This window comes from Lutra lutra, chromosome 6 (assembly GCF_902655055.1).
Source record: "Lutra lutra chromosome 6, mLutLut1.2, whole genome shotgun sequence".
NCBI classification, from domain to species: Eukaryota; Metazoa; Chordata; class Mammalia; order Carnivora; family Mustelidae; genus Lutra; species Lutra lutra.
In genome coordinates, this window is record NC_062283.1 from 74,729,039 (window position 1) to 74,755,352 (window position 26,314).

Here is a 26,314-nt window from a genome sequence, read left to right on the forward strand (position 1 = left end):
CACTAAGCCTAAGGTCCGCTACAGTGACGGCTCCTGTATAAAAGGCGAATGAGAAGGCAGCGCCCCCTTTGTTCCCACCCCCTCTTGTCGGCAGCATCCTATCGCTTTTCTTTGTTGTGCGATCCGCATCTGGGATTGGTCGGAAACGGGACCAGCGCGAGACCAGTGCGCACAGGCCAAACGCCGAGACTTGTCCGTCATGTGCGGCCGCCGGTCCACCCCGCCTCGCTGCGCGCCTGGCGAGGCTTGGGGGGCGGGGCCCGAGAGCTGCTGCGCCTGCGTTGTGGGCGTTCTCCCGGAGCAGCAGCTGCCGCCGCCGCCGTCGCCACTACCGCTGCCGCTTCTGCTGCCGCCGTGTTCGGGTGTAGAATTCGGAATCCCTGCGTCTCGTTAACAATGAAGCAGAGTTCGAACGTGCCTGCTTTCCTCAGCAAGCTGTGGACGCTTGTGGAGGAAACCCACACCAACGAGTTCATCACCTGGAGCCAGGTACGGGTGAGGGCACGGCGGCCTCCGAACCCCCTGACTAACCGCCTCCTCTCTCCCTCCTGTGGGGTTGTCTGTCGCGGCCTGCGACTCGATGCCTTCTGCGAGGCGCGGGGTGGCGGGGTAGCGCGGGCCCCGGCGTTCAGTCTCGCTAGGGACCCTTGTATTGTTCGCGCGGGGAGCCGCGGGGGTCCGGGCCAGCGCTGCTGGCTCAGGCCGCGGTGGGGGAGGGGCAGCCCGCGCCGGGCGCAGCGGCCCGGGAGGCCCCGTAACGGTCCGGCCCCGTCCGCGTTCGGAACCGGCCCGGCAGCACGAAGGCGGCCAACGAGCCGAGGGCGCGAGAGCCACGTTATTGCACACTCATTCTCCGTCCTCCTTCCCGGCTCGCGGGCTACGAATCGCTGAGGACGCGGAGAGCCCTGGGCGCAGGGGTTTGAGAAATCTTTACCTCAGCGACCTGGTTCTCACTAAAAAATACATTTCGCTTTGCACCTGAATCTTTTTTGAGAGCAGTCAGGGATATAGGAAAATGTTCAAACGCAGTAAACGCAGGCTACTCGTTGTCAGTAGGTTTCGAGATTTTATGTAGAAAATGGTACATCATTCTTTGCGAATTTTGAGCCGTTTGTAGAAACGTATTTTTATGATTTTAATAAAAGTGCTCTTATACATAGGTGTTCAGTAATTTAGAAGCTAAAATGAATCACTAAATTTCACTGAACAGTTGCTGGGAGAGTGGTATATGATGCCTTGATTGTTGGTTTGATCGCAACTCTGCCACTGAACAGGGATGACCTTAGTCAAGCTCCTTATCTTGTCTGGCCTAAGTTTCATCGTCCTTACGATGAATGGGTTGCCTGGGTGATCCAAGACTCTACAAGTTCCAAATACCAAGATTCTAAGCAGAATGATTATTACATAAACAATGCATTTGCGTTCAAATGCACTCTCAGACTTTTGAAATAATTTTGTAAAGTGGGGTGGATTTTTCTTATTTTAGGTGATCACCTGTTTGGGATATTTTCTTGTTTAGAGGGCTGGAGAACAGTAAGTGAAAACTACCCTCAGAGTGCCTGGCACCTGTTAAGTGCTGAGTAAATGTTGCCTTCTGTTTTTCTCCCTTTTCCATTCTCTTCCTATTGTAGAAGCTCTCAGTTTTACTTACTTTTATCTTAGGAGGGAGCACTGTATTGAGTACATGAAGTTTTTGATCTCTGTAACACTGTATTCTTTCTCATATCACTGTCATTTGTTCATTTTTTTATACCCCTTCTAGGACTTAATTTTCTTGAAGGTCAGTATCATCAGCTGGATGGTGTGTATTAAGCATTCGGTGAATCCTGTACAGTCATACAAAGAGAGGTGAAAATAATAAAGGCAGCCACCAGCATACACTTAAAAATAAACAGATGTGTCATGCTTTTCATCGGTCAGAAGGATTAAAAGTTGACAGGGATGGATCAGCACAGTCTGCTGTTACTCAGCCTTGTATTCATATTAGAGACTGGACTGAGAGTCTCTCTTCCACCCAAGCTGATTTTATCATACCTTTTTGGCTTGTATGGCCATTTAAAAATAACTCTTATTTATCCCATTATTAAGTCTAAACTTATGTTTTACTCATTTTCTAATATATAATGGGACAGTTGGAGTATAAATTCAGTGAGGGCAGAGACTGTGTTTGTGCCGAGGACACAATAAGTATTTAATACATGTTTGATGTATCAGTGAAATCCTTAGACTGTGTAATGGAAATGGTGAGAATGATAAAGATAGAATTATGCCTGAAAAGACTCTTAGGGGTAATCTACTTTAGCCTCATCATTGTATAGATGAGGATTTGAGGCTTAGATTAGATTTCTTATCCATAATTACAAAGCTAGCCGTTATTGGAGGTGGAACCTAACATAGATTTCTGACCTCCCAGATTAGTCTTCCATCAATAGCACTTCACTTAATGCAGGTTGGTATAATATTTAGTGTTATATCAAAATGTTATCCTTTTGCAAGTCAGTGAACAGTTCTGGATTAAGGTTGTCTAGGGCTTAGCTTGGTTGCTTAGGAAGTCTGTCTCTCTTACTTTCCCACAGATTTTTCCAAAAGCAGTGTTAACAATGAAATGAAAGGTAAAAATAAACAATGATGTTAAATGGAAAAAACAAAATAAGTTATGCTCATCTTTTAGAAGTTGCTATTTATGGTTGTTTCTGGTTTCCTTCAAACATATTTTGCTGAATTTCTGTTGAGGTAATTTAGCATTTATACTATCTGAGTGAAAATCATATTAAGACCTTTTAGAAGCAGCAGATGTTTTGGAAAACAGGCAATCTTTTTTTTTTTTTTTTTTAAAGATTTTATTTATTTATGACAGAGAGAGAGATCACAAGTAGGCAGAGAGGCAGGCAGAGAGAGAGGAGGAAGCAGACTCCCTGCTGAGCAGAGAGCCCGATGTGGGGCTCGATCCCAGGACCCTGAGATCATGACCCGAGCTGAAGGCAGCGGCTTAATCCACTGAGCCACCCAGGCGCCCCAAGAAACCAGGCAATCTTAAATGCAATTTTTTTTTCTTCACTTGTGAAAAATAATTTACTCCTCTAGCTGGAGTGTAGGGTGAGGGGGGAGAAAAACCAACTGCAGTTTGAAAAGTTTGGCTTAGTATTCCTGAAGACTTACTGATATGACTAGTTTTCCTTGAAACTTGTAGTATGACAAAAATGAAAAGTGAAACACCCCCATTCTCATGATGAATTATAAAAATGTAATATTCCAGGCAATCAAAATTATACTAAATATGTTATTGATTCAAACAACGGAAATGCCTTTAGATCCAGAGTTTCTTTAAAACATTTGTACATATTTTAATTTTTTCCATATTTTCCCCTAAAAAGTTTCTTTTTTCTTTCTTTTTTGTTTTTACAAAAAGTTAGGAAATTTATAGGAAGTTAGTTATTTATAGGAAATAACTTCAAACTTCTGTATAGCTATTTTGGCTCTGGTAGGCTGTCTGTTGCCAGAATCAGGGACAGAGATAGTGCTGTTGGACAACCTAAAGCTGTTTTAAGTGTAACCAAGTCCTAAACAGAAGGCACCAGTTTAACTTGGAAGCAACTGCAGAAACTTGATATTCAGGGACAAGAGGTTGTGGAAGTTGGAAGCTCTTGCCATTGATAGTGAGGAACAGCCTTTACTGTTACTGAAATTTGATCGTGTATTTTGAAGTGAAGTAGTTACAAAGGCAGGAAGGAACTGGAAGTCATTGTTTTTTAGTGTTACTACCTTTGTTTCTGTTCTTCAGATTGTTTGAGAAGACCAAGAAATAATTTCCACTAAAGCCCTCATATACCCTTGGTGCCTGGGTGGCTCACTTGGTTAAGTATCCAACTCTTGATCTCAGTTCAGGTCTTCATCTTAAGGTTGTGAGTTCAAGTTGCACATTGGGCTCCATGATGGGCCTGGAGCCTACTTAAAAAAAAAAAAAAAAAAAAGACTCATACCTATCTGGTCCACCTTTTTATGCCCTCTGACATGTGTTATTTCTCCATCCCTCTCAAATCAGCAAGACAAGTCAGGAACTAGGAAGGAAGTGGAGCAAAACCAGTATTGGACTAGTGCTTTCTAGCTATTTTGGATGAATTTGAGCATCCAGAACTTAATATTTGGGTATGATTTGGAACTTCCCAGCAGCCATTTAATTATTGCACTATTCTCAAGTAAAAACAAAACCATGATGTGGCAGAATGGGAGTAAAATCCACCTTAAATGAGTCTACAGAAAAGTTGAAAGACTGATTGATGAGTATTTTTTATTTGTATACATAAGAGAGAATGAGAGACTCAGAAGGAATGGTTGGTGAACATTTATAAGTTATGCATTGTTTTAAAAAAGTTAAAAATTAATATTCTGAAGAATTTTAAAGTAATGGGACTGAAAGATGATTAGTAAGAATATTTTGGATGTTTTTAACTGACTACCAGTTCAAGCAGTAACAATTATTTGGAAGCTTGCCAACCTTTATGGGTAAAACCTAAAAAGAAGCTACCCATCTCTCCTGCCTCACTCAGTAATGGCTTTCTGCCCCTTGTGGAATGTGTTGGGAGAGTTCTGTATTGTATTGTTTGAGCCTCACAGGTTTAAATGGTGGTAAAGTGGAATTTTTGTACTCAGAGGTTATCTTCTAATTTTAGAGTAGAGACTGAAGGAATACCATAAGCAGACACAGAATATGGGTGAATAAGGGTTGTATGAGAAGGAGAGCACATGCAGATACAAGCAAGGTGCAGTCATCATTTCATTTGATATAATCCAAGAGTTGAACTTCTAAAAAGATATTTTGGTCCACTGTCACCAAAAATTCATTTATTTGATCACTTAAAATATTTATCATGAATATGTTGTGACCAGAGAGTGTCCTAGATACTAGGGATTCATTCAGTAGTGAACAAAGTGGCTTCATAGTGCTTATATTCTAATGGAGGACACTGATATTAAAATGTAAGCAAACAAAAAAAACCATAAACACAGATAATGTAATTCAGTTAGTGGGTAAATACCATAAAGGAAATAAAGCACGGTAAAAAGAGAGATCCGGGTGCAATTAGGAGACCAATGTCATGTAGTATAAAAGAAGAAAACTGTTTTTAAATATAAAGAGGGAAAGTTTAGTAGAATTATGGTATCGGGGGATTGGAGTAAAAACTCTAAAGAATATAGGATTGGCAGTTATAAAAAGAGTATGACCACACCTCACTTAATGAATGGCAAAGAAGGCACTGGTGGAACTTACTGGAAGTTCATCCTTCAAGATATACCTTTTTTTTTTTTAATTCTTTTAAGATTTTATTTATTAGAGAGAGAGAGAGATCACAAGTAGGCAGAGAGGCAGGCAGAGACAGAGAGAGGGGGAAGCAGGCTCCCCGCTGACAGAGAGCCTGATGCGGGGCTCAGTCATGATCCTGGGACCCTGGGATCATGACCTGAGCTGAAGGCAGAGGCTTCAACCCACTGAGCCACCCAGGTGCCCCCAAGATATACCTTCTAAGGCAGGGGTTGGCAAACCATGGTCCATGGGCCAGTCATCTGTTTTTTAAATAAAGTTTAATTGGAACATAACCATGCACAATCTATTTACATATTGTTTATAACTGCTTTCCTGCTACAATGGCAGTATTGTGACGTTATGATCTACAAACCCAAAATATTTACTATCTAATGCCTTAAGAAAAGATATGTATCAGCCCTTGTTCTAAAGCACCCTTAACAGCTGTTCATGGGGACCTGTCTTTCCAGATATACTCTGATTTGAAACCTCCAGAGAGAGAGAGAGAATGTTGGCCTTGTGGTGCTGACCTTCTGTCCTGCAGGAGCTAGGTGCTGGAGAACCTGCTTGTACTGTAGGAACCTGCCATTGTTAAAGAACCAGGAAATAGGAAGGAGAACCCCCTTCTTTTGTAGTATCTCTCTAGTGTCTTCTGTTGACAAAGCTTATCACCATGCCATCTAGAAAAAGATATTTAAGGAGCCCACCTCTATATTTGCAAAGCAGACAATGAGGAATGAATTTGGAGCAATAAATTGATAAACTAGCACATAACATAAATGGGGTTTGTGGGTATTTTAGGTAGACTGATTAGGAAAGCTTCTCTGAGGAGATGTTTGAGCAGAGATCTGAACACTTTGAAAAGATGGGCCAGGCAAAGGACAATGGCAAATGTTAAGTCTTGAACGTGGCATGTTCATGTAATTGGAGAAGGCCCATGTGGTTAGAGTATCTGGAAAATGCAAGATTGAAGTCAGAGTAGGCAGGAGCAGGTGGTATAGGGGCTTAGGGCTATGGTAAGGACACTGGAAATCTAGGGAACTAGTTTGTAGATTATCACAGCTTTCCACTATGTTAGTGAAAATAGTGTGGCTGAGACTAGCATATTTGCAGTGGAGATGAGAAGTTGTTGGATTGATATTTACTTCAAAGGTAAAGCAGAACTTACTAATAAATTGTCTGGAGTTGCAGGAAAGACAGAGAAGAATTAAGAATGACTCAGATTTGGCCTGAACAACAAGATAAATGATGACCCCATTTGCTCAGATGGGGGAGAATTCAGAGAAATGGAAGTGGATATCGTTTGGCCATATATCTTTGAGATTACAGTGGACACTAGTGTTACTTGAAAATTGTTTCGTTTAGCTTAGATTTCATCGACCACACTTGGTGAAATGACCATGCCTAATTTCAGAGGAGGTGAGGAAGTTCGGTGATAGGAAGGAGAACAGGAATATTTTTGAACAGCCTGAATGACTTCTACACTCCCAAGACATCCAAGTGGAAATGTTGAACAGGATGTTTGGATATGAGACACTGGCATTCAGGGTGGAGTTTGGAGCTTATGAGTGGTAAAGCCATGGGACTGGATGAGATCATCTAGGGAGACAAATGAAGATAGAAGAAGCTGAAAGACATGTCATTCTGATTTTTAGAGGGCAAATGAGAATAAGAAAACCTAGGGAGAGTGAGAAGAAACAGTGCAACAGGAGAAAAAATGGGAGTGAGGTCGTAGAAGTTAATGGAAAAAAATGGTTCAAAAACTAGAAGGTGATCAACTGTGTCAACTGCTGTTATGTATATTCTTATATACTTCTCCTGGTGTATACAAGCAGGAATTTAAGATGTATATACTTAAATTAAGATTGGAATTGCTGGAAAATAGGGTATGAACTGTTCAGCCTGATGATAGTTCAAATTATTTTCCAAAGAGATTGAATAATGTTATACTCCTGTTAGCCAAGCATGAGATTTTCCACAAATCCACATCTTCAAAACTTGATATTACCATTCTTCTTAATTCTTTACCAATCCAGTAGATGTAAAGTATTACCTCAATGAGGTGTTAATTTATATTTCCAATTAATAATGTGTTCAAATACCTTTTCATATTTATTGGCCATATGTGTTTCCTATTCTGTGAAGTATTTCACCATTTTTCTATTGGGTGGCTTGTCTTTTAATATTTGTAGGAATTCCTTGTGTATTCCGTATGTTCATTCTTTGGGTCTGTGTATTGCGTATGTCTTCTCCCAGTTTGAGGTTTATCTTTTCCTTTTGATGAGTACAGGTTTTTAATTTTAGTAGAATATATTCATCTTTTTTGTTCATGCTTTTTGTTTCTGCAGGATGTTTTCTCTTACCTCTTCTCCAGGGAGAGAAAAATACTTTTCTATTTCTCTTCTTTTTTTTTTTTTTCTGGAAGTTTAATAGTTTGCATTTTATGTGTAAGCATTTAATTCATCTGGAATTGATTTTTGTGTGTGGTGCGAGGAATCCATTTTCATTGTTTTCCATATACATTTTCAGTTGTCCTAGCTCCTTCATTGAATGTTTCCTCCTTTCCATGGTGATGGGTATTGCTCCCTCTGACTTACAGCAAAATTACAGGTAGATACTGTGATTTTTTTGCTTCTAGGTTCTCTATTCCATCTCACTGAACAGGTTTTTGTTTTTTGGGGTTTTTTTTGTTTTTTGGTTTTTTTTTTTGCTCTTATCACGTGTCTTAATTACTGTAGCTTTATAGTGTGTTACTTTTGGGAGGTCAGCTTATCCTTCAGGAATACCTTGACTTTATTGGTCTTTGCTCTTCTGTATGTTTTAAAATCAAGTTCCATTCAAAAAACTTACTGGGATTTCAATTGGGATTGCATTGAAACTATAAATCAGATTAGGGAAAATGGATGTCTTTATGATATTGAATATGCCCACAAACAAGGCATATTTTTAAGTTAATTTTATTTAATAAGGTTTTATATTTTTTGGTAATTAGGTCTTGAACATGTTTGATTTTCTTCCTAGATATCCCAAGATGTTGTAAGTGGTGTTCATTAGTTAAAATTACATTTCTAGGTGTTGCTCATAGTTAAAAATACGAATAACATTTGTATGTTGATAATAAATTGGTGAGCCAATCATTTTACTGATTTGGGGTCTTAAAGTGTACATCCATACATTTGTGAATGATAGTTTTGTTCTTTCAGAACTTTATACCCTAAAAAAAAGTTTTGGGTTTTTGTTTGTTTGTTTGTTTATTTGTTTGCAGTGGCTAAGACCTCAGAAGTAGTGATCATGAGATCCCTTTTTCTTATTTTTAAAGGGAACGTTTTTCATATTTCCCCCTTAAGTTATTAGCCATTAAAATTAAGAATTTTTTTTTAAAGATTTTATTTATTTGACAGGCAGAGATCACAAGTAGGCAGAGAGGCAGGCAGAGAGAGAGGAAGGGAAGCAGGCTCTCTGCTGAGCCCAGAGCCCGATGCAGGGCTTGATCCCAGGACCCTGGGATCATGACCCGAGCCAAAGGCCCAGGCTTTAACCCACTGAGCCACCCAGGTGCCCCCAAATTAAGAATTTAATTTATCTTTTTCCTGTTGATATCATAGAGGGGAGGGGGCATGCCAGGAGGGAGGTTACAGAAAAAAAGTTGACTTGGTGAGTAGGAAGATGGATTTGAAATAGATAATAGGTTGAGAACATAGTGAATTAAAGAACATTATGTAAAAATGTTAACAGATCAAAAATTTGAGTGTGAAATTTGAGATGGTCGGGGCAGAGATAATAGATGTGATTATAGTTAATAAATCATCATACTTAATAAAGTCAAGTAGTTAGATACACTGGAGTGGATGAGATTGCCTAAGGAGAGAGTGTATAAGGTATCATGATCAAGGATAGAAATCTGAAAAACACTACCTCTTGATAGGTGAATACAACTGAAAGAAAATATGAGATAGGAGACCCAATAGTATATAGTTTCAGAGCCAAAAGAGTATTTAAGGAGGGGATTGTCAGTAGTGCCAAATGAAACGCCACAGAGAGGTGTGGGAAAATCAGGACTGAAAGGAAGGCATTGAATTTGAGATTTTAGAGAAAAACGGTCTGAGTAGAGTAAGGGAGAACAAAACCAATTTTTAGCAAGAATATGTAGATGGTACTACATTAGGGAAGGGGGCTTTGAAATATTGTTTGTTAAATTTTGCAGTGAAGGAAAAGACAAATGGGGCAGGTAGATTGAGAGGGAAGTAAGGTAAAAGGAAGTTTTTTAGGATAGGAAAAAACATGCATTTTAAAGAGTTATTGCCTAATAACCAACTCTGATTATCATCAAACTTTTTAAATTTTGCCAATCTAATAAGTGAAAATCATTATTGTATTTATTTATTTATTTTTTCTGTACATTCAGTTATAATGAGATTGGGCCTCTTCTAAATTTTACATTGGGTTTTTCATCTTACTGGTTTGTCAGAAATTTTTAATTATGCAGTTACCTGTCATAAATATTTAAAACATGTTTATGTTAATTGACTTAATTGAATTTTCATAATAACTCTATTATGACTTAGTTTTAGTTTCAGACACAAATAATAGAATTCCAAACAACAGGGGGACCCAGGTGGATCAGTTCGTTAATCACCTGCCTTCCTCTTAGGTTATGATCAGGGGACTCTGGGATCAAGCCACACATGGCATTGGGGCTCCCTGCTTTGCAGGGAGTCTGCTTCTCCCTCTGCCTGCCACCTCCCCTGCTTATTCTCTCTTTTCTCTGTCAAATAAATAAATAAAATCTTAAAAAAAAAAAAGTCCAAACAGTGGTTTAAACAGAATAGAGATGTATTTTCTTTTTAAGTCTGAAGATACCTTCTGGTCTTTTCAGCCATACTTAGTTTCTCCACCTCAGTGGTTGTTGAAGCTTTAGTCATTATCTTCAAGTTCCAAGCAGGGATATGGGATATAGGGGTTTGACACTTTGGATCTTTCCCCTTTTAGAAGTTTTTCTGGAAGCCCTACTCAGTCCATTCTATTTATATCTTAATTGCCAGGTATGCATTCAGCTGCCTCTGTTTGTTAGGGGGACTGAGAAATGTAGTTGCAGCATCAAACAGAATTGTGGTTCTATTAGTAAGAAAGTTTTTGCAAATGAATTTCTTTGTTTTTAAAGCTAAATGATGTTCCATTTTGTGTCTCTGTGTGTGTGTGTGTGTATCACAGTTTCTTTAGCCTTTCTTCCATTGAGGGACACTTAGGTTGTTTTCATATCTTGGCTATTGTGAATAATGCTGCAATGAACATGGGAGCACAGATAACTCTGTGAGATACTGATTTCATTTCCTTCGAGTGTATACCCAAGAAAGGAGTGGCTGGATCATGTGGTAGTTCTATTTTTTGGTTTTTTGAGGAAACTTCATGCTGTTTTCCATAATGGCTATACTGATTTACGCTACCACAAACAGTATATGAAAGTTCCCTTTTCCCCACATCCCCACCAACACTTGTTATTTTTAATTTTTTTAATAATTGCCATCCTAACAGATATGAAGTGGTAGTACCTCATTGTGGCTTTGATTTGCATTTCCCTGATGATTAGTGATATTGAATGCCTTTTCATACACTTCTTGGCCATTTCTTTATCTTTAGAAAAATGTCTCTTTGTTTTCTTTTTTAATCGGTGTCTTTTTTTTAGCTTTTGAGTTGTATGTGTTCCTTACATATTTGGATTATTAACCCCTTATCAGATATATTGCTTGCAAATACTCTTATTCTGTTAGGTTTTCTTTTTCTTTTTATTTTGTTGTTTTCTTGACTCTGCAGAGGCTTGATGGAGAAGGTACGTTAATTAGTTTGACTGTAGTTCTTTATGTATGTAAATATATTAAATCATGTTGTACAGCTTAAAAATATACAATTTTAGTTTTAAAATAACAAAAATAAAGTAGAAGAATTTGGAAATAGGGTAGGCAGCTAGCAGTTTCCATGAATAAAATATAAATTCTTACATTATGACTTCTAGGTTTGCATCATAACTTCCAAGAGCACGGTTATAAAGAGTGATTGAGCAGTGAGTTAGCATTGAGCTTTTTGCTTTTTGGTTTCCAAATAGAGAGTTCATGAATGAATTTTTTTCTCCTGATTTTTCCCAATTTGAATGTTACTGGTACTTATTACCTGTTAAATTCTCAAGTAGATTTGTTGCTGCTTCTGTTCTCTCTAATCTCTCCATTTATTTATTTTTTACTATCTATTCTTTAGTGCCAAACTCTTAGAAACACTAAAATTCTGTCACTTTTATAGGATAGGATTAACACCCCTCTTTTCATTGCTTTTTGTGTTTTCTTGCCTATTGTTACATAATTATTTTACAAGTGAACTCTAGTACCTAATATTTGGTTGTGTTAGCATCTCCTCACATCCTCTCAAAAAATATTTTTGAGAATTTATTGCAAATGTATTGGTTAATTAGAATTGACAGCTCTATAGTACTGTATAGAGAAAACTATAGTTTAATATTCTCTTAAATGTTCTGTATATTTATCTTTAGCTATGTAAAATTTTTCTATTATTGGAATCTTTTATTCTACTTTAGTTTTAAATTGTTACTGTAAAATACACCTAACATAAAATTAACTATTTTACCCAGTTTTAGCTATATGGTTCAGTGGCATTGGGTAGATATACATTATTAAGCAGCCATCGCTACCATCTCCAGAATGGTTTTCAACTTTACATACTGAAACCTCATACTTATTAGATAATAGTTTCCAAGTCTTCCTTTTTCCTAGCCCCTAATAACCATTCTGTTTCTGTCTCTATGAATTAGACTATTCCAGATATCTCGTATAAGTAGAATAATACAGCATTTGTCCTTTTGTAGCTAGTTTACAGAATTTCCTTCTTTTTTAAGGCTGAGTACTCATGTGTGTATATTCCAAATTTTGTTTATCCGTTCATCTGTCAGTGGACATTTGGGTTGCTTCCGTTTTTTGACTGTTGCAATAATGCTATTATGAATGCGGGTATACAGATACCTTTCTGAGTACCTGCCCAGTTCTCTGTGAATATACACAGATGTAGAATTGCAGGATTATATAGTAATTCTATGTTTAGTTTTTGGAGGAACTACCATACTGTTTTCCATAGCAGCTGCACTATTTTACATTTCCACCAACAGTGAGAAGAGTTCTAATTTCTCCGTCTCCTCCAACACTTATTTTCAGTTTATTTGGTGTTTTTAAAAATAATTGCCATCCTAATGGGTATGAAGTGGTGATTGTGGTTTTGGTTTTCATGTCCCTGATTAGTGATGTTAGGCATCTTTGCTTACATTTTGTTAGCCATTTGTATATGTTCTTTGGAAAAATATTTGCTCACATCCTTTGCCCTATCTCTTACTGGGTTGTTTCTTTTTTGTTGTTGGAATTGTAGAAGTTCTTTATTATGGATATTAACCCCTTATCAGATAAACAATTTGCATATATTTTATTTGATTCTGTGGGTTTCCTTTTCATTCTATTGGTAGTGTTCTTTGCATAAAAGTTTTTACATTTGAGGTGGCTTCATTTAGTCTGCTTTTGCTTTTGTTGCATGGGCTTTTGATGTTAACCAAAAAATCATGTTAACCAAGAAATCATTACCAAATCCAGGGTCATGAAGCTTTCCCCCTTAAGTTTTCTTTTCTTTTGTTTTTTTCAAAGATTTTATTTATTTGAGAGGGAGAGAGAACATAAGCTGGTGGGGGGGAGCGGGGGGGCGGGGCAGAGGGAGAGGAAAAAGCAGACTCCCCACTGAGCAGGGAGCCTGATCTGGACTGGGTCCCAGGACCCTGAGATCATGACCTGATCCGAAGGCAGACTTAACCAACTGAACCACCCAGGTGCCCCCTCTTCTACTATTTTTATAGTTCTAGCATTTACGTTTAGGTCTTTGATCCATTTTGAGTTAATTTTTGTATATGGTGTAAGATAAATTTTGTTCTTTTGCACATCAGTATCCAGCTTTCCCAGCACTGTTTGTTGAAAATTCTTTTTTCTCCTTAGAATGGTATTGGTACTCTGGTCAAAATCTTTGGACCTTATCAGTAAGGGTGTATTTGGTGATTCTTTTTCTGTTCCACTGATCTGTCTCTCTGTGTTTATGCCAGTAACGTGCTGTTTTGATAATGTATTATAGTAAGTTTCAAATTATTTTTTTTGTATGGAAGAAGACAAGTGACCTTAAATATTATTAATCTGATAGTTTACTGAATTTTTAAAATAGTTTTTCAGTTGATTGTGCAAAGATAGGTCTGTTAATGATAAAATACAACTTCCTCTTATAATTTTGTCTGTTTTTGTCTAATTGCATTGGCTTTAAAACAGTGTTAAATAGTTATGTTGCATACTTACAGTATTTCTTTTCTTCTGATTTAATGGAAATTCTAATATTTCACCTTAGTGCATGATGCAGCTTTGGTTTTAGACATACTCCTAAACTTTTGAGGTTGACATCAAAAAGCTTCATTATAGTTTGGCAGTTAATTACAGGTTGTTTCTTGTTGCTGTTAATAGTATCATGAAAGGACTGCCCAGTTTTGGGGTTCATATTGGATCACCTAGGAGGACTTCAGCAAATTAACTTTTTCTTTCTTTTTCAGAATGGCCAGAGTTTTCTGGTTTTGGATGAACAAAGATTTGCAAAAGAAATTCTTCCCAAATATTTCAAACACAATAATATGGCAAGCTTTGTGAGGCAACTGAATATGTGTGAGTATGGGCAGTAGTTTATTTGGAGTACGTCATCAACCACTGATTAAACCACTTTTTTCCCATTCTGTTGATAAAGGAAAGGGAAATTTTTTACTTCTAGTGTAGTCATCTAAATTTTTAATCTTTTTCAGATGGTTTCCGTAAGGTTGTGCATATTGACTCTGGAATTGTAAAGCAGGAACGAGATGGTCCTGTTGAATTTCAGCATCCTTACTTCAAACAAGGCCAGGATGACTTGTTGGAGAACATTAAAAGGAAGGTGAGCTATTTTTAATGTGATTTATTTGAGGCATTACCATATAGCATACTTGGCCAGCACAGTGTTTCACCTGTTGAAATTAAGACTGTACAGAAATACACAGGTATTCCTTGTTGGGATGACTTAGACTAATAAAGCTTTAATTATTTCCTTCTGTTTTATATTTTTTCTCTGTGGTTAGCTGTTCTGAAAGCTCTGTCTTCAATTATATTCTAGAGGGAAGGAAAATGTTTACATTCTGACTGAGGGTGAGGAATCATCTGTATTGGGATGGCTCACTCCTAATTTAGCTTAAAAAATATAAGCTGTTAGAATGTCGACTCCCTGGAGGGCTTTTTCTGTAGTTCACTGCTGAATATCCAATGCTGAGAACAAGTCCCTTGCATATAGTAAGCACTTAATAATACATTTTTAAATGAATGGTGTCTTTTGCTGAAATAAAATATTTTTACTAAATCCACAAAAGAGGGGAATAAAAGAGTAATGGACCATGAAAGAAAATGACCTAGTGTGCAGCTGTTACTGCATGAATTTATTAAACGTGGAATGTGATAATAAAGAGGCTTGGGGAAATTACAGTGACTTTGGTGAAAGGGAATGAAAAAAAGTGCCTAAATTTTTCCTGCTCGTGGAAACTTCTCCACATTAAAAAAAAAAAAAAAAAAAAAAAAAAGATTAATTATTTCTCACCCTCTGTCTTTGAGCTATGAAGTTTATTCCTTTTATAGAATCCTGTTTTGGGCTTTTTGGAACTAAATCTAAGTTCTTAAATGGGCTACAAAACACACTTACAATAGGGAAACTTTGAATTACAAACATGATGTTTAATATTTTATTTCCCTAAATTTGCTTTAAAAAGGTTTCTTCTTCAAAACCAGAAGAAAATAAGATTCGTCAGGAAGATTTAACAAAAATTATAAGTAGTGCTCAGAAGGTTCAAATAAAACAAGAAACTATTGAGTCCAGGCTTTCTGAATTAAAAAGGTAAAATATTATTTCCAAATATAATCTTAATATAGAGGTTGGTATGTGTGTGTTGGGGATTGGAATTTAGTGCTTTAAGTACTTAGTTCACATTGTTGAAGCCAGGATAAAAGGTCATTTTTCTGTAAGTATTGTTTCCCTTTAGTTTTGATTTGTAGCCCTTGATCCTCAATATTGTATTTTCTTGACGGTGGTCAAAAGAATTTATAAATCTGGGCAATTAAAACAATTTGATGCACGAGCCTCACTGATGAAACAGTAGACCTTTAAATCAATGTAGGAGAGAAATACAATTCTACTTAGGTTAGCTTTCATATGATGTTCACACACATGAGGGCACAGAAGCTGTAAAAAACACTGCATATGTGACTTACATCTTCTTTATGGTGGTTTCATAAAACTTTTCTATGTTGGCCTCTTAGGAAAAAATAGGACACAAAAAATAGGGGAAAAGGATGCAAGAAACTTGCCCTACTTGGTATTTATCTTACCTAGACATGGTGAAATATTATTCAAAACTTTTATCTACAGAAACATGCTTTTTTGTTTTATTGCAATTCTTGGCACCATTACTTCCCACAGTAACAACTTGTATATAGAGTAGATGTGTACTTCATCTTAGTAAGTAGTTGGCATTTTCTCTTATCCTAATAGGGGCCGAGGTCTTGAGAATATTTTATGTATTCTGTCTCCCATTTCAAATGTGGGAGAGCTGTCTTAAAAGCTTAGCTGTCTTTAGTTTAGCTGTCTTAAGTGTATTTATTAAAAGAGTAACCTTGAACTTCATTCCCTTTTTGAATAAGGCTTAATTTTTAAGCTGTCCAATTTTGAATATTTTATTCAATCTCTTATGCCAGTTTATTGTACGTATCTTGTGTCTCCTGAGATGCCCTTTGACCCAATTCCTTGAATCTCAGGTTTGGCCCTTAAGGAATGTGATCCCAGATTCATCCTCTAAGTTTTAGAGGTAACCATTCAACTTATGTTTAGTAGGCAGATGATAGTATCTTTAAATATCTGAGTCAGAGGAAATACGCTAGTTATTCAGTAAGTGTATTAAAGTTTTATTTTTCATATCTTCTGCATGTAAGATACAGAAGTTCCTTTTATAAGAGTTTAGCTTGAGGAAGATGGATATTATGGAAATTGATAAGAGCAAAAATTAAAGTATTTAATAGGTGGATTATCTTTCATGCCTTCTCAGTGTTATTGCTGCTAACATTTAGTAATTGCAATTTCAACAAAAGTTAGTGAAGGAAAAGAAACTGTTACTACCAGGCAAGTTACTGGTTTGTCTTATATTTAGACATGCTTTGAAAAATTTTTTTTTGGTGTTTTATATGTTTGAAACGGATCTTAAGATAGACAGTTTTAGGGCCTGATTGACTTTGAGATTGACCTCAACACTTAACTACGAATAATTTCTGTGATCTTAGGCAAGTCCTCGTAATTCTTGGGTCTCATTGTCCTCCTCTATAAAATGAAGTTAATAATTCCTTTCTTGGCTGACTTAATAGAAGTTTAAACAAGAAGTACATATAAAATGCTTAGCATAATCCCTAGAGCGTAAGTAGTGCTGGGTAAATGTCACTTCCTTTAAGATTCTTTTCTAAGCACAAGTTCTCAATTCAGTTGGTAGCCATAATTGAAAGGTTAGTTTATTTTAAACAAGAAGTAATGAACCACATTGTAAGGGAAGTAAATTCCCTGCTACTATGTGGATATAGGCATGAGTCTTAAATTTTTGTGTTTATATTGCCATGAATAGAGAGTACTGTAGTTATGAAGGGATGATTCTGGAGTTGTAGCAAGATAGTTGCCATTTTATGTAATTAAACCAAAGTTTTTCCAGTTTCATGAAGATATATAGCAAAGTTCACTGGTTTGTTTTTTTTTTTAATTAAAGATACTGAGCTCTGGCTTTCTGACTAAATTTTGTTTTATTTTTTAATAAATGATAACATAGTGAGAATGAGTCCCTTTGGAAGGAGGTGTCAGAATTACGAGCAAAACATGCACAACAGCAACAAGTTATTCGAAAGGTAAGCTATTCTCCTCCATGGCCATAACCAGCCTTTGTTTAATTATAGTACTATTTGTGACCCCAAAAAAGTCTCTATTGAATAGTTAGTGATTGGTCTTAGTTCTTTTTTTCTTTTTTTAAAAGATTTTATTTATTTGACAGAGATCACAAGTAGGCAGAGAGGCAGAAGGGGAGGAAGAAGGAGCCTCCCAGGCACCCTTGGTCTTAGTTCTTATATATTGGGTTCACGTACAGTAGTGAAACTATGAAATCAAACAAATTAGGTCAACTGTTATATTTTCTTTTTAATAAGAAACATTTCTCATTAGCTAAATATGGTTAGTCCATACTCTCAGATTAAGTCTCACTAGTTTTTAGTAAGTGACCTTTGGCCTGTCAAACAACTTAAAAGATACTTCATTTTTTAGGAACATAATATACTACCGGTTTCTTTACATTTTTTAGTATGAATGGCAGCCTTACTGTGTGGGTTTGTTCTTATTGTTTTTACTGTTATTTTACTTGAAAGGGGATAGATATGGTCTTTGAAGGCAGATGAATAAAATTTTCAAATCAGTTGACCAAATTATGAGTTCTAAAAAATTAGTCATCATTGTATGCCATTATTAGTCTCTGTGGAAAAGCAGTTAAAGTAATCTGTTGTAAAATAAATTCTGGATTTTAGTATCTGAGCTGAAAATAACTGGGGGAATTGACAATCTCTCAGTTGCATCGTGTCCTTGTGATTTAGTCTTTTCATATCAGCTTTCATATGTTAATAAGACTTGAAACATAAAAGTAATTAAGGCAGCTATTTTTTGCTCATGAGTAAACTAGACTCTTAAATTTAAGCAACAGGTTTTTGTGGGGGGAGGAAGGGTGGGAGTACTTCAGCTGGTTTGTGCTGAGATGCCTTTAGCTAAAAATAGGGTTATGACTGACAGGAAAGATCTGGGTCTAGTGGAGCAAGCTTAGAACAGAGATGAATGGTTGCAGCCTTGGGCCTGTAGTTAGAATACTGGGGTTTTTTTCATTTGTTGTTGTTTTTTTCCAAATCAGTATGCAGGTAAAGGTTAAATATAGAATTCACTTCTAAGTGTTTAGTCCAAGTGCATATATTTTCAGAACTTCCAGAGCTGATTCCAGCCTGCAGCCCTGTTAAGAATACCTCATTTAAAACAATAGGTGTACAGTATTAAACCTGTACTTTACTTTTAAAAAATCTTTTAATCTTTTCCAGAAAACAATGTTTTATAGTTAAATACTGGCTTATAATGCTGTATTTTTTTTTTCCTAAGAGCAGAGAAAGTTGGCAAAATACTTACATAACATTTCAGTTTTTCATGAAATCTAACATTCTGTCTGTCAAATTTGAACTTGAATATATGTGGTTTTGTGGAGCTAGGGAGTTCTTATAATGCATAGTGATAGCTGATAATCTTCTCTCTGTTCCTGGAATTGCTTAATACATCTGCTATATACTCCTTGGCCTTGGATTAGATGGAATAGAGTTACCTGGTACAGGTACTTGTTACAGGGTAGTATAATAGTACCTGTTAAAGAACTTGTCAGGTCCAGAAGTCAGATGCTATAAATGTTAGATGCCTTTTCTTCTCCTTCAGGGAGCAAGCTTTGTAAAGCATGATGCAGAATTGTCATAAGAGAACTAATATGTAAAACAAATGTCAGGAGAAATTTATCCAATGCTTCATATTCTTATAAATTCAACCACTGATGTTTTTAGAATTTTTCTATAATACTTAGAAATTAACAAAAGTAATTGAAGCCAAATTATTTCAGAGATACTTTTAGGCTTAAATTTTCTTTTTCATCAGCCATCAGTCAACATTTTTTTTTTTTGTTTTTTTTTTTTAAAGATTTTATTTATTCATTTGACAGAGAGAGATCACAAGCAGGCAGAGAGGCAGGTAGAGAGAGAGGAGGAAGCAGGCTCCCCGCCGAGCAGAGAGCCCGATGCGGGGCTCGATCCCAGGACCCCGAGATCATGACCTGAGCCGAAGGCAGCGGCTTAACCCACTGAGCCACCCAGGCGCCCCAACATTTTGTTTTGAATAAACTATTTAGTGGCTAATTTCCTTTTCAAGACTGTAATGCTGTTTAACTTTTATGCAAAGAGTCTAAATAGTCCTTCAGACACTTTTGGCCTTTATTTATAACCTCTCAGTGATACACTGCTTTTCATAGTTCACCATATGATCCTCACCTTTTTCTTTAGGAAGATGACAATAAATTTAATACCTTAAGCCATTGATTCTCACATTCACATCAGTATCACCTGGAGTACTTGCTAAACATACATTGCTGGACCCTGTCCTCAGAATTTCAGGTTCAGCAGTTTCTGGAGTGGGGTTGAGAATGTGTGTGTCTAATAGGTTCTTGGGCTAATACTGCAGGTCCATGGTCCACACTGCCATAATATGAAAGATTGTTTGCATGTCTTGATCTGCTTAGTAGTTTTTTCCTTTTAAATTTAATCTAGCTCTGAAGATTAAACTAGCTTTTCCCGATTGGTAGTATGGGTATCTTGGATGTTTAAGAGCAAAACCATCCAAACCAAAATCTGCTCATTGTTTATTTGAAAAAACTATATGTATTCCAACTTCAATATTGTGAATTTATTTTTGGATAACCTCTAGTTAACTGTATTTTGGGGTTTATCTCTATTTGTATATAATTAAATACTTCATGACACTATAAATTTTTTAAACATTTTATTTATTTGTCAGAGAGAGAGGGTTAGAGAACACAAGCAGGGGAATTGGCAGGTAGAGGGAAAAGCAGGCTCCCCGCTGAGCAAGGAGCTTGATGTGGGACTCCACCCCAGGACCCTGGGGTCCAGACCTGAGCTGAAGGCAGATGCTTAACCAACTGAGCCACCCAGGCACATCCCATGACAATATTTTTTATTAAGCCATAATTGTTTAGAATAAGCCAATAAGCTTTTTCTACCTTGAAAATTTTATGCTCTCTTCTGAAAGCCAGCAGTCTCTTTTGCCTCAAATTGTATTACCTTGTTTAAGAAAAATGTTGCTTGTCACTTTTTTTCCCCCCAGCATAATCTTCTTGAAAAAATTTTAAGTAAAACCTTAGGATCTGTATCCAGGCATGCATGGTTCTTAGCATCAAAACAAATAACTAGGCTGAGTATTAGGTAGATAAATGGATGGGTGGGTGGATGGATGGATGGATGGATAGATGAATGTCTTAGACATCTTGGTATCCTAGGTATCTGCAACTTTTATTTTATAACAGGTTATTCTTCTGTCTGGAAACTGGTATTTCTTTAGATATCAATTGTAGGATGCACCTGAGATTTCAAATATGTTAAAATGTGAGAAATTATGTGACTAAGAATAGCAAATACGTAGTATTTAATTTTCTAAGACTTATGTACTTAGGAATTGAGTCTATGATGGAAAATTTTTTGTTTATATTTTCCTTTTAGATTGTCCAGTTTATTGTTACGTTGGTTCAGAATAACCAGCTTGTGAGTTTAAAACGTAAAAGGTAAGTTTTTGCTGTAAAACCCTTCATTTGACCTATTCATGAAAAACTAAACATTTTAATGTTTAACCATGAATGGCCTACATTTCCTGAGTATATGTCTGTTGTCCCAGATGAACAGTCCTTGCTAAATTATACTCTCAGCATTTCATGAGTAGTGTTACTTCTTTCTGCGGTCAGCCTGCTAATGTTTTTCAGAGACAAGGACAGCCTAAATGGTCACTTTACAGACACATACATAGTTAATAAGAAATCCATTTTTATTCACATTAGCAGTTTAATGTATCATTGGTAGGCTTCAGTGAGGGAAACTCTTAAAAGGTCGTCTATTGAAAAAAATGAAAAATTTTTTACTTGATCTCATTGGTAAGGAATTTGAAAACCTGTATATTGACTGGCTTGTGATACCGAAAAATTTAGTAACTGCCATGTCATAACTAAAGCTTAAGAAGGATAGTGGACAAAAGAATAGTTGGAAGGAGAAAAAAACTTACCTTGTAAGACTAAAATTTTAGCAAAGATTGGTTATGGTTACATTTTATGCTATGGCCTTAACTCTGCTTCCACAAACTAATTCTTATGATATCATCTGCTTACTTTGTACTATGTAACTGTAGTTCATAAAGAGTGATATGGTTTGGTCAGCAATGAAATATATTCAGAGAGAGTAATTTATTTATTGTATTTAACAAAAATAGTACAAAAGAATGGCGAAATCAAAGTCCTAGACATAGTCATCCCCTAGTTTCTCTTCCTAAGATGTGACCATTTTTAAGAGCTTATTTTGTGTCACCACCTGAAATCTTTTATTATTAAAGTGTTTATGTTCATGTGAGGGTAAAATATTAGAAGTAGTTTAAATTTCTTCTATGTTTGCTTCACTGAATTTAATGTATATATGCTGATTTTCAGGCCTCTACTTCTCAACACTAATGGAGCCCAAAAGAAGAATCTGTTTCAGCATATAGTCAAAGAACCAGCTGATAATCACCATCATAAAGTAATTTTTTATTTAAATTCTGTTTTATATTTGTTATCTCAAACCAGATTTTATTACAACAGTATTTCATGCACTCACATTTGCAAAGGTCAGTGAATAATAATCTAAGTGCTCATCCTCCAGCTTTATCAAATCATGACATTTTTTATTATTTGGTTTAGATTATTTTAAGAAATAAAGCATTATAAATACCATTTATTATATGATGATATGGGAACAAACCTGTTCCCTGATTTGTTTTTTGCCTCCTCTTCAGTCTCTCCTAGATAAATCTTGAATTAGTATTTATCATCCCCATGGTCCTTTTATATGCGTGAATTCATGAACAATATTTGGTATTACTTTGTATGTATTTAAACCTCATATAAATGATATTATTTTGCACATATCATTTTACATTGTGACTTTTTTTCACTTTGTTTGGCTTTTGAGATTTATTAAACAGATTTAGTTCATCTCAACTACTACCTGATAGCAGTTGAATATTATGATAATATAATTATGCATTTATCTATTGTTACTTTAGGTTGTTTCCAACTTTTATTATAAATTACGTAGACTAGATTTTTTAGCAATTGCAGAACATTTTTGTTTACCTTTATTTTTGTCATGGGCTGTCTGGATAATTTGTCAAACTTAAACCCACTGGCAAATCAGTTCAGTCCAGAGTATAGACTTCTTTTAATAGATGATTGTCATGGTTACATTCACATCTTAGAATTCTAAATACTGCTTCAGATTTGTTACTAAAGTACCAAGATTTTTTTTCTTGAGCAAATCAGAGTTAGCATGAGGTCTTACCACTGTTTCAAAGTAAGCATACCTAACTATTGTGTTTTTAGGATTGAAGACTCAGTGTAAATGGATGAAGATTTCTTAATTTAACTGGATTTATTTATTTTTAAGTCTTTCACATCTTTTGCCTCAGATTTATCTACTGTTGAGATTTATAGATTTATTCATTATAATAATGAGTTTAATTTGCTTTAGATAATTGAATTTTTTTTTTTTTAGGTACCTATGATCTGAATAGATCTGTAGCTGAATAAAAAAAAATTTTGCTAAAAATTCAGGCTGACATTTAACTGTGGAATAGTTGAGAGTTTTTTTTTCCTATTAAAGCATTTTAATAAGAAAGAATAAGGCATATGTCAAATAGAGTAGCTTAAGATAAAATAATCCTCATCAGCACAGTGGCCATCTAGTTATGCTTGAAATTCCTGGTGAAGTTTTAAGACTTTTTTTTAAAACCGTTTGGATATAAAAAATACTTTAAAATGTGAAGATCTTTCCATAGACTTATTCTGGGGCATGCCACCTTCATAATTCCTTACAGTAAAAGAAATAGTTAAATAGAATGAAGTAACATTACCTCCTACCTTTGCAAATGGGTACAAATACCAATTAGTGTGTAAGTCCCATTAGGGCAGAGAACATAGCTAAATTGTTTCCTTAATATTTAGTAAATAATGGGTGCCCAGTTAGCACTTTTTAAATGGTGTATTGTTCGGTAGTCAATATAATTACAGTTTTGTTATTTTCTCCCTGATTTTTTTAGGTTCCACACAGTAGGACTGAAGGTTTGAAGGCAAGGGAGCGGATTTCAGATGACATCATTATTTATGATGTAACTGATGATAATGCAGATGAAGAAAATATCCCAGTTATTCCAGAAACTAATGAGGACGTTATAGCTGATCCTTCCAAGTAAGGAAATTACAAAGTAAAATTTGTGAAAATATTGGTTACTTTTGTTGTCAAAGAGCTTAATTCAAAACAACTTTACTCTGATAAACTACTGTCAAACTCATATTTGTATTATTAAGCTGAAAATGCCAAGTTATTTAACCAGATGTTCTCCTCTCAGCAAAAAGACTTCCAACAAAAAGTAATGAGAATTCAGATTTTTTTTAAATTTTGGAGTTAAACATCTTTAATTGATCCTTTGTCGTCTTGCATCATATGATGAATCAATATTTGTGATTAAGCTTCTCCCCAACTTTGGGGAGAAAGTTTCCATGGAGAATGAATGGACAGAATGAATTTATTGAATGCATTTGAAAATGTAATTGGTTCTTTCTCCTATTGCTGATCTAGCTGTAGCCAATACCCTGATATTGTCATTGTTGAGGATGACAATGAAGATGAGTATGCACCTGTCATTCAGAGTGGAGATCAGAATGAACCAGCCAGAGAATCACTAAGTTCAGGCAGTGATGGCACCAGTCCTCTTATGTCTAGTGCTGTCCAGCTAAATGGCTCATCTAGTCTGACCACAGAAGATCCTGTGACCATGATGGATTCCATTTTAAATGATAACATCAATCTTCTGGGAAAGTGAGTGTTCATATAGATGTTATCTGAATTTATTTGCTTTCTTTGTTTACTTCACATGTTCTATTCTCTTCGAATGATCTTCCTTTCAGATTATGAATCCATGTAATCTTTCTTTGTTTTTTGAGTTTTGCATATGTTTTTTTGAGAAGGATTTAATCATGCCGAGAGAGTCTTGAGATTTTCTTGGCAATTCCTTAGATTTCTTTAATGAGATACTTGTTTTGAATGTTCGTAAATTGTGTGTGTATGCATATTTATGTTTTTATTAGGATTATGGAATAACACAATTTCTATTAAGGTACTTTATAGCATAAGAAACCAGAAATTAGCATTAATAAGTAATAAACATTTTATAATTTATAGTGTAGAGGAAAAAAGATAAATTCAGACTATTGTTGCAGAATCTTTTCTGTAAATAGTAAAGTTTTGTGTAAAGGCTGTGAGTTCTCAGTTAACCACATTTTCAGGAATCTCAAGTACTGAATAGGATCTCTTAAGATTAAGAATTTTATAATGTGGTTTTAAATGTAAAAACAAGGAAACCTAATATTTGATATTTTTTAAAAATCTTTTTTCCTTAGGGTTGAGCTGTTGGATTATCTTGACAGCATTGATTGCAGCTTAGAGGACTTCCAAGCCATGCTGTCAGGAAGACAGTTTAGCATAGATCCAGATCTCCTGGTTGATGTAGGTACTTTGAATAATCTTTGCTGTACTGGCAGTTTGTGTGTTCACATATATTGTTTATAAATCAGTATACCTTTTTTTGTATTCTCACTGTTTTTGCATTTTCTTTTTTTTAAATGAATGATTTTGTTTATCAGAAACAACGAGCAGATGGGTTTAAGACAGTGAAGGAGGGGGATCACTACCTGTTTCTGAATAGCAGCTCAGTTAATCCTCCTGTAACAGCATATCAATTCTGTTCAACAGTACTTCTTCTTCTCTGGACTTGTTGCCATATTTGTTCTGCTCTAGAATAGATTGTCGCTGAATAGAAATGGGTGGAAATTTAGTAAGAGAGTTACTTAGGCAGGAAACTGCATGGAGACACTTTTTAATACTTCGGGTATTAATGTTTGCCACTCACATGAATTATATTTTAATATATTTGCTATATTTTTAAAATGTTTATGTCCTGAGTCCTAAGGTTATCTTGTTCCAGTCCCCACCACCACCTACATGAGTATCACTTCAATGTTGTCTGAACTGTGAATCCTTATCTACCATTTCTGGCACTAACTACCTTTCTTGCTGTCTTCCCTCTTGCTCCTACCACTCCTCTCTTCCTTATGGCTTGGTCCCATCCAGATGAATGGTCCCATCTAGATGAATATTGTTCTCTCCCTGATTTCCATTTTCTGTTGTAAATATGTTTCTCTATCCTGAAAAGGTTTGTTGCGCCTTTTTTTTTTTTTTTTTTTTGTATTTCTGCCTTAAAATGCAGTCTGTCACATCAAAATATTCTGTAGTCTTGTCCTTTTAAGAACTTCTCAGTGAGGCTAGAGGGAATTAGTCCTTTCTTACTCTTCAGTCTTATTAATTTGCCACCTTACCAATCTGCTTCTTAGTCTTTGTCAATATCCATGATTTGATTGTTCTTTCCAAATCATCATTATGTCACAGGATGAGTTTCACTTTCTTTCAAGATTTCCTTTCTGACCTATGTTATCATCTTAAGGGAATTCGGCATCCATATTAATGACCTACTTTGTTAATAGTAATTTGTCAGCCCTTCTTGATTCTGTCAGTCTTTGTCCCCATCTTGAATACAGGGACCTTTAAGAATATCTGTTTCTTAGGTCATAAGAAGGAAACAAAATTCCATAATTCTGACCTTCTACAAAGCCTTGCAGTCTTCTAGGTTATTTTAATTTAACCTTGGAATGTTTATCATACTTGTCTGTCTTCAAGACCTCATCTCGCTAACTCGTCCCTGTTCTCACAGAGGATAATCACAATGCTCTGGTTCTCTCATAAGTTGGGAAATCTCATTTTTTTTTTCTTAGAGGAAGTGCTTACTTTCTCTTTAAAGCTTATTTGTACACCTGCCCTGTGCCTCTCTGTTTCTCTATCTCTGTCCTTGATCTTTCCCATCTTGCTTCAGTGGGTACAGATCTCCGTCTTAAACATTTTGATGTGT

General features: G+C 35.9%; 1 protein-coding gene across 4 annotated transcripts in view; it reads left to right on the forward strand.

Moving 5' to 3' along the window:
- The first annotated feature begins 277 nt into the window (after positions 1–277).
- Positions 278–26,314, forward strand: part of HSF2 (heat shock transcription factor 2) — a 35,036-nt gene continuing 8,999 nt past the window's right edge. For all 4 annotated transcript variants that reach the window (XM_047732366.1, XM_047732367.1, XM_047732363.1 and 1 more), the window contains exons 1-10: positions 278–489; positions 13,932–14,040; positions 14,175–14,302; positions 15,162–15,286; positions 17,253–17,328; positions 20,776–20,837; positions 21,747–21,834; positions 23,393–23,541; positions 23,932–24,171; positions 24,753–24,858. In XM_047732366.1, the coding sequence (XP_047588322.1) occupies positions 397–489; positions 13,932–14,040; positions 14,175–14,302; positions 15,162–15,286; positions 17,253–17,328; positions 20,776–20,837; positions 21,747–21,834; positions 23,393–23,541; positions 23,932–24,171; positions 24,753–24,858 (1,176 nt within the window). In that variant the 5' untranslated portion in view covers positions 278–396. The remainder of the gene's footprint in view (positions 490–13,931; positions 14,041–14,174; positions 14,303–15,161; positions 15,287–17,252; positions 17,329–20,775; positions 20,838–21,746; positions 21,835–23,392; positions 23,542–23,931; positions 24,172–24,752; positions 24,859–26,314) is intronic.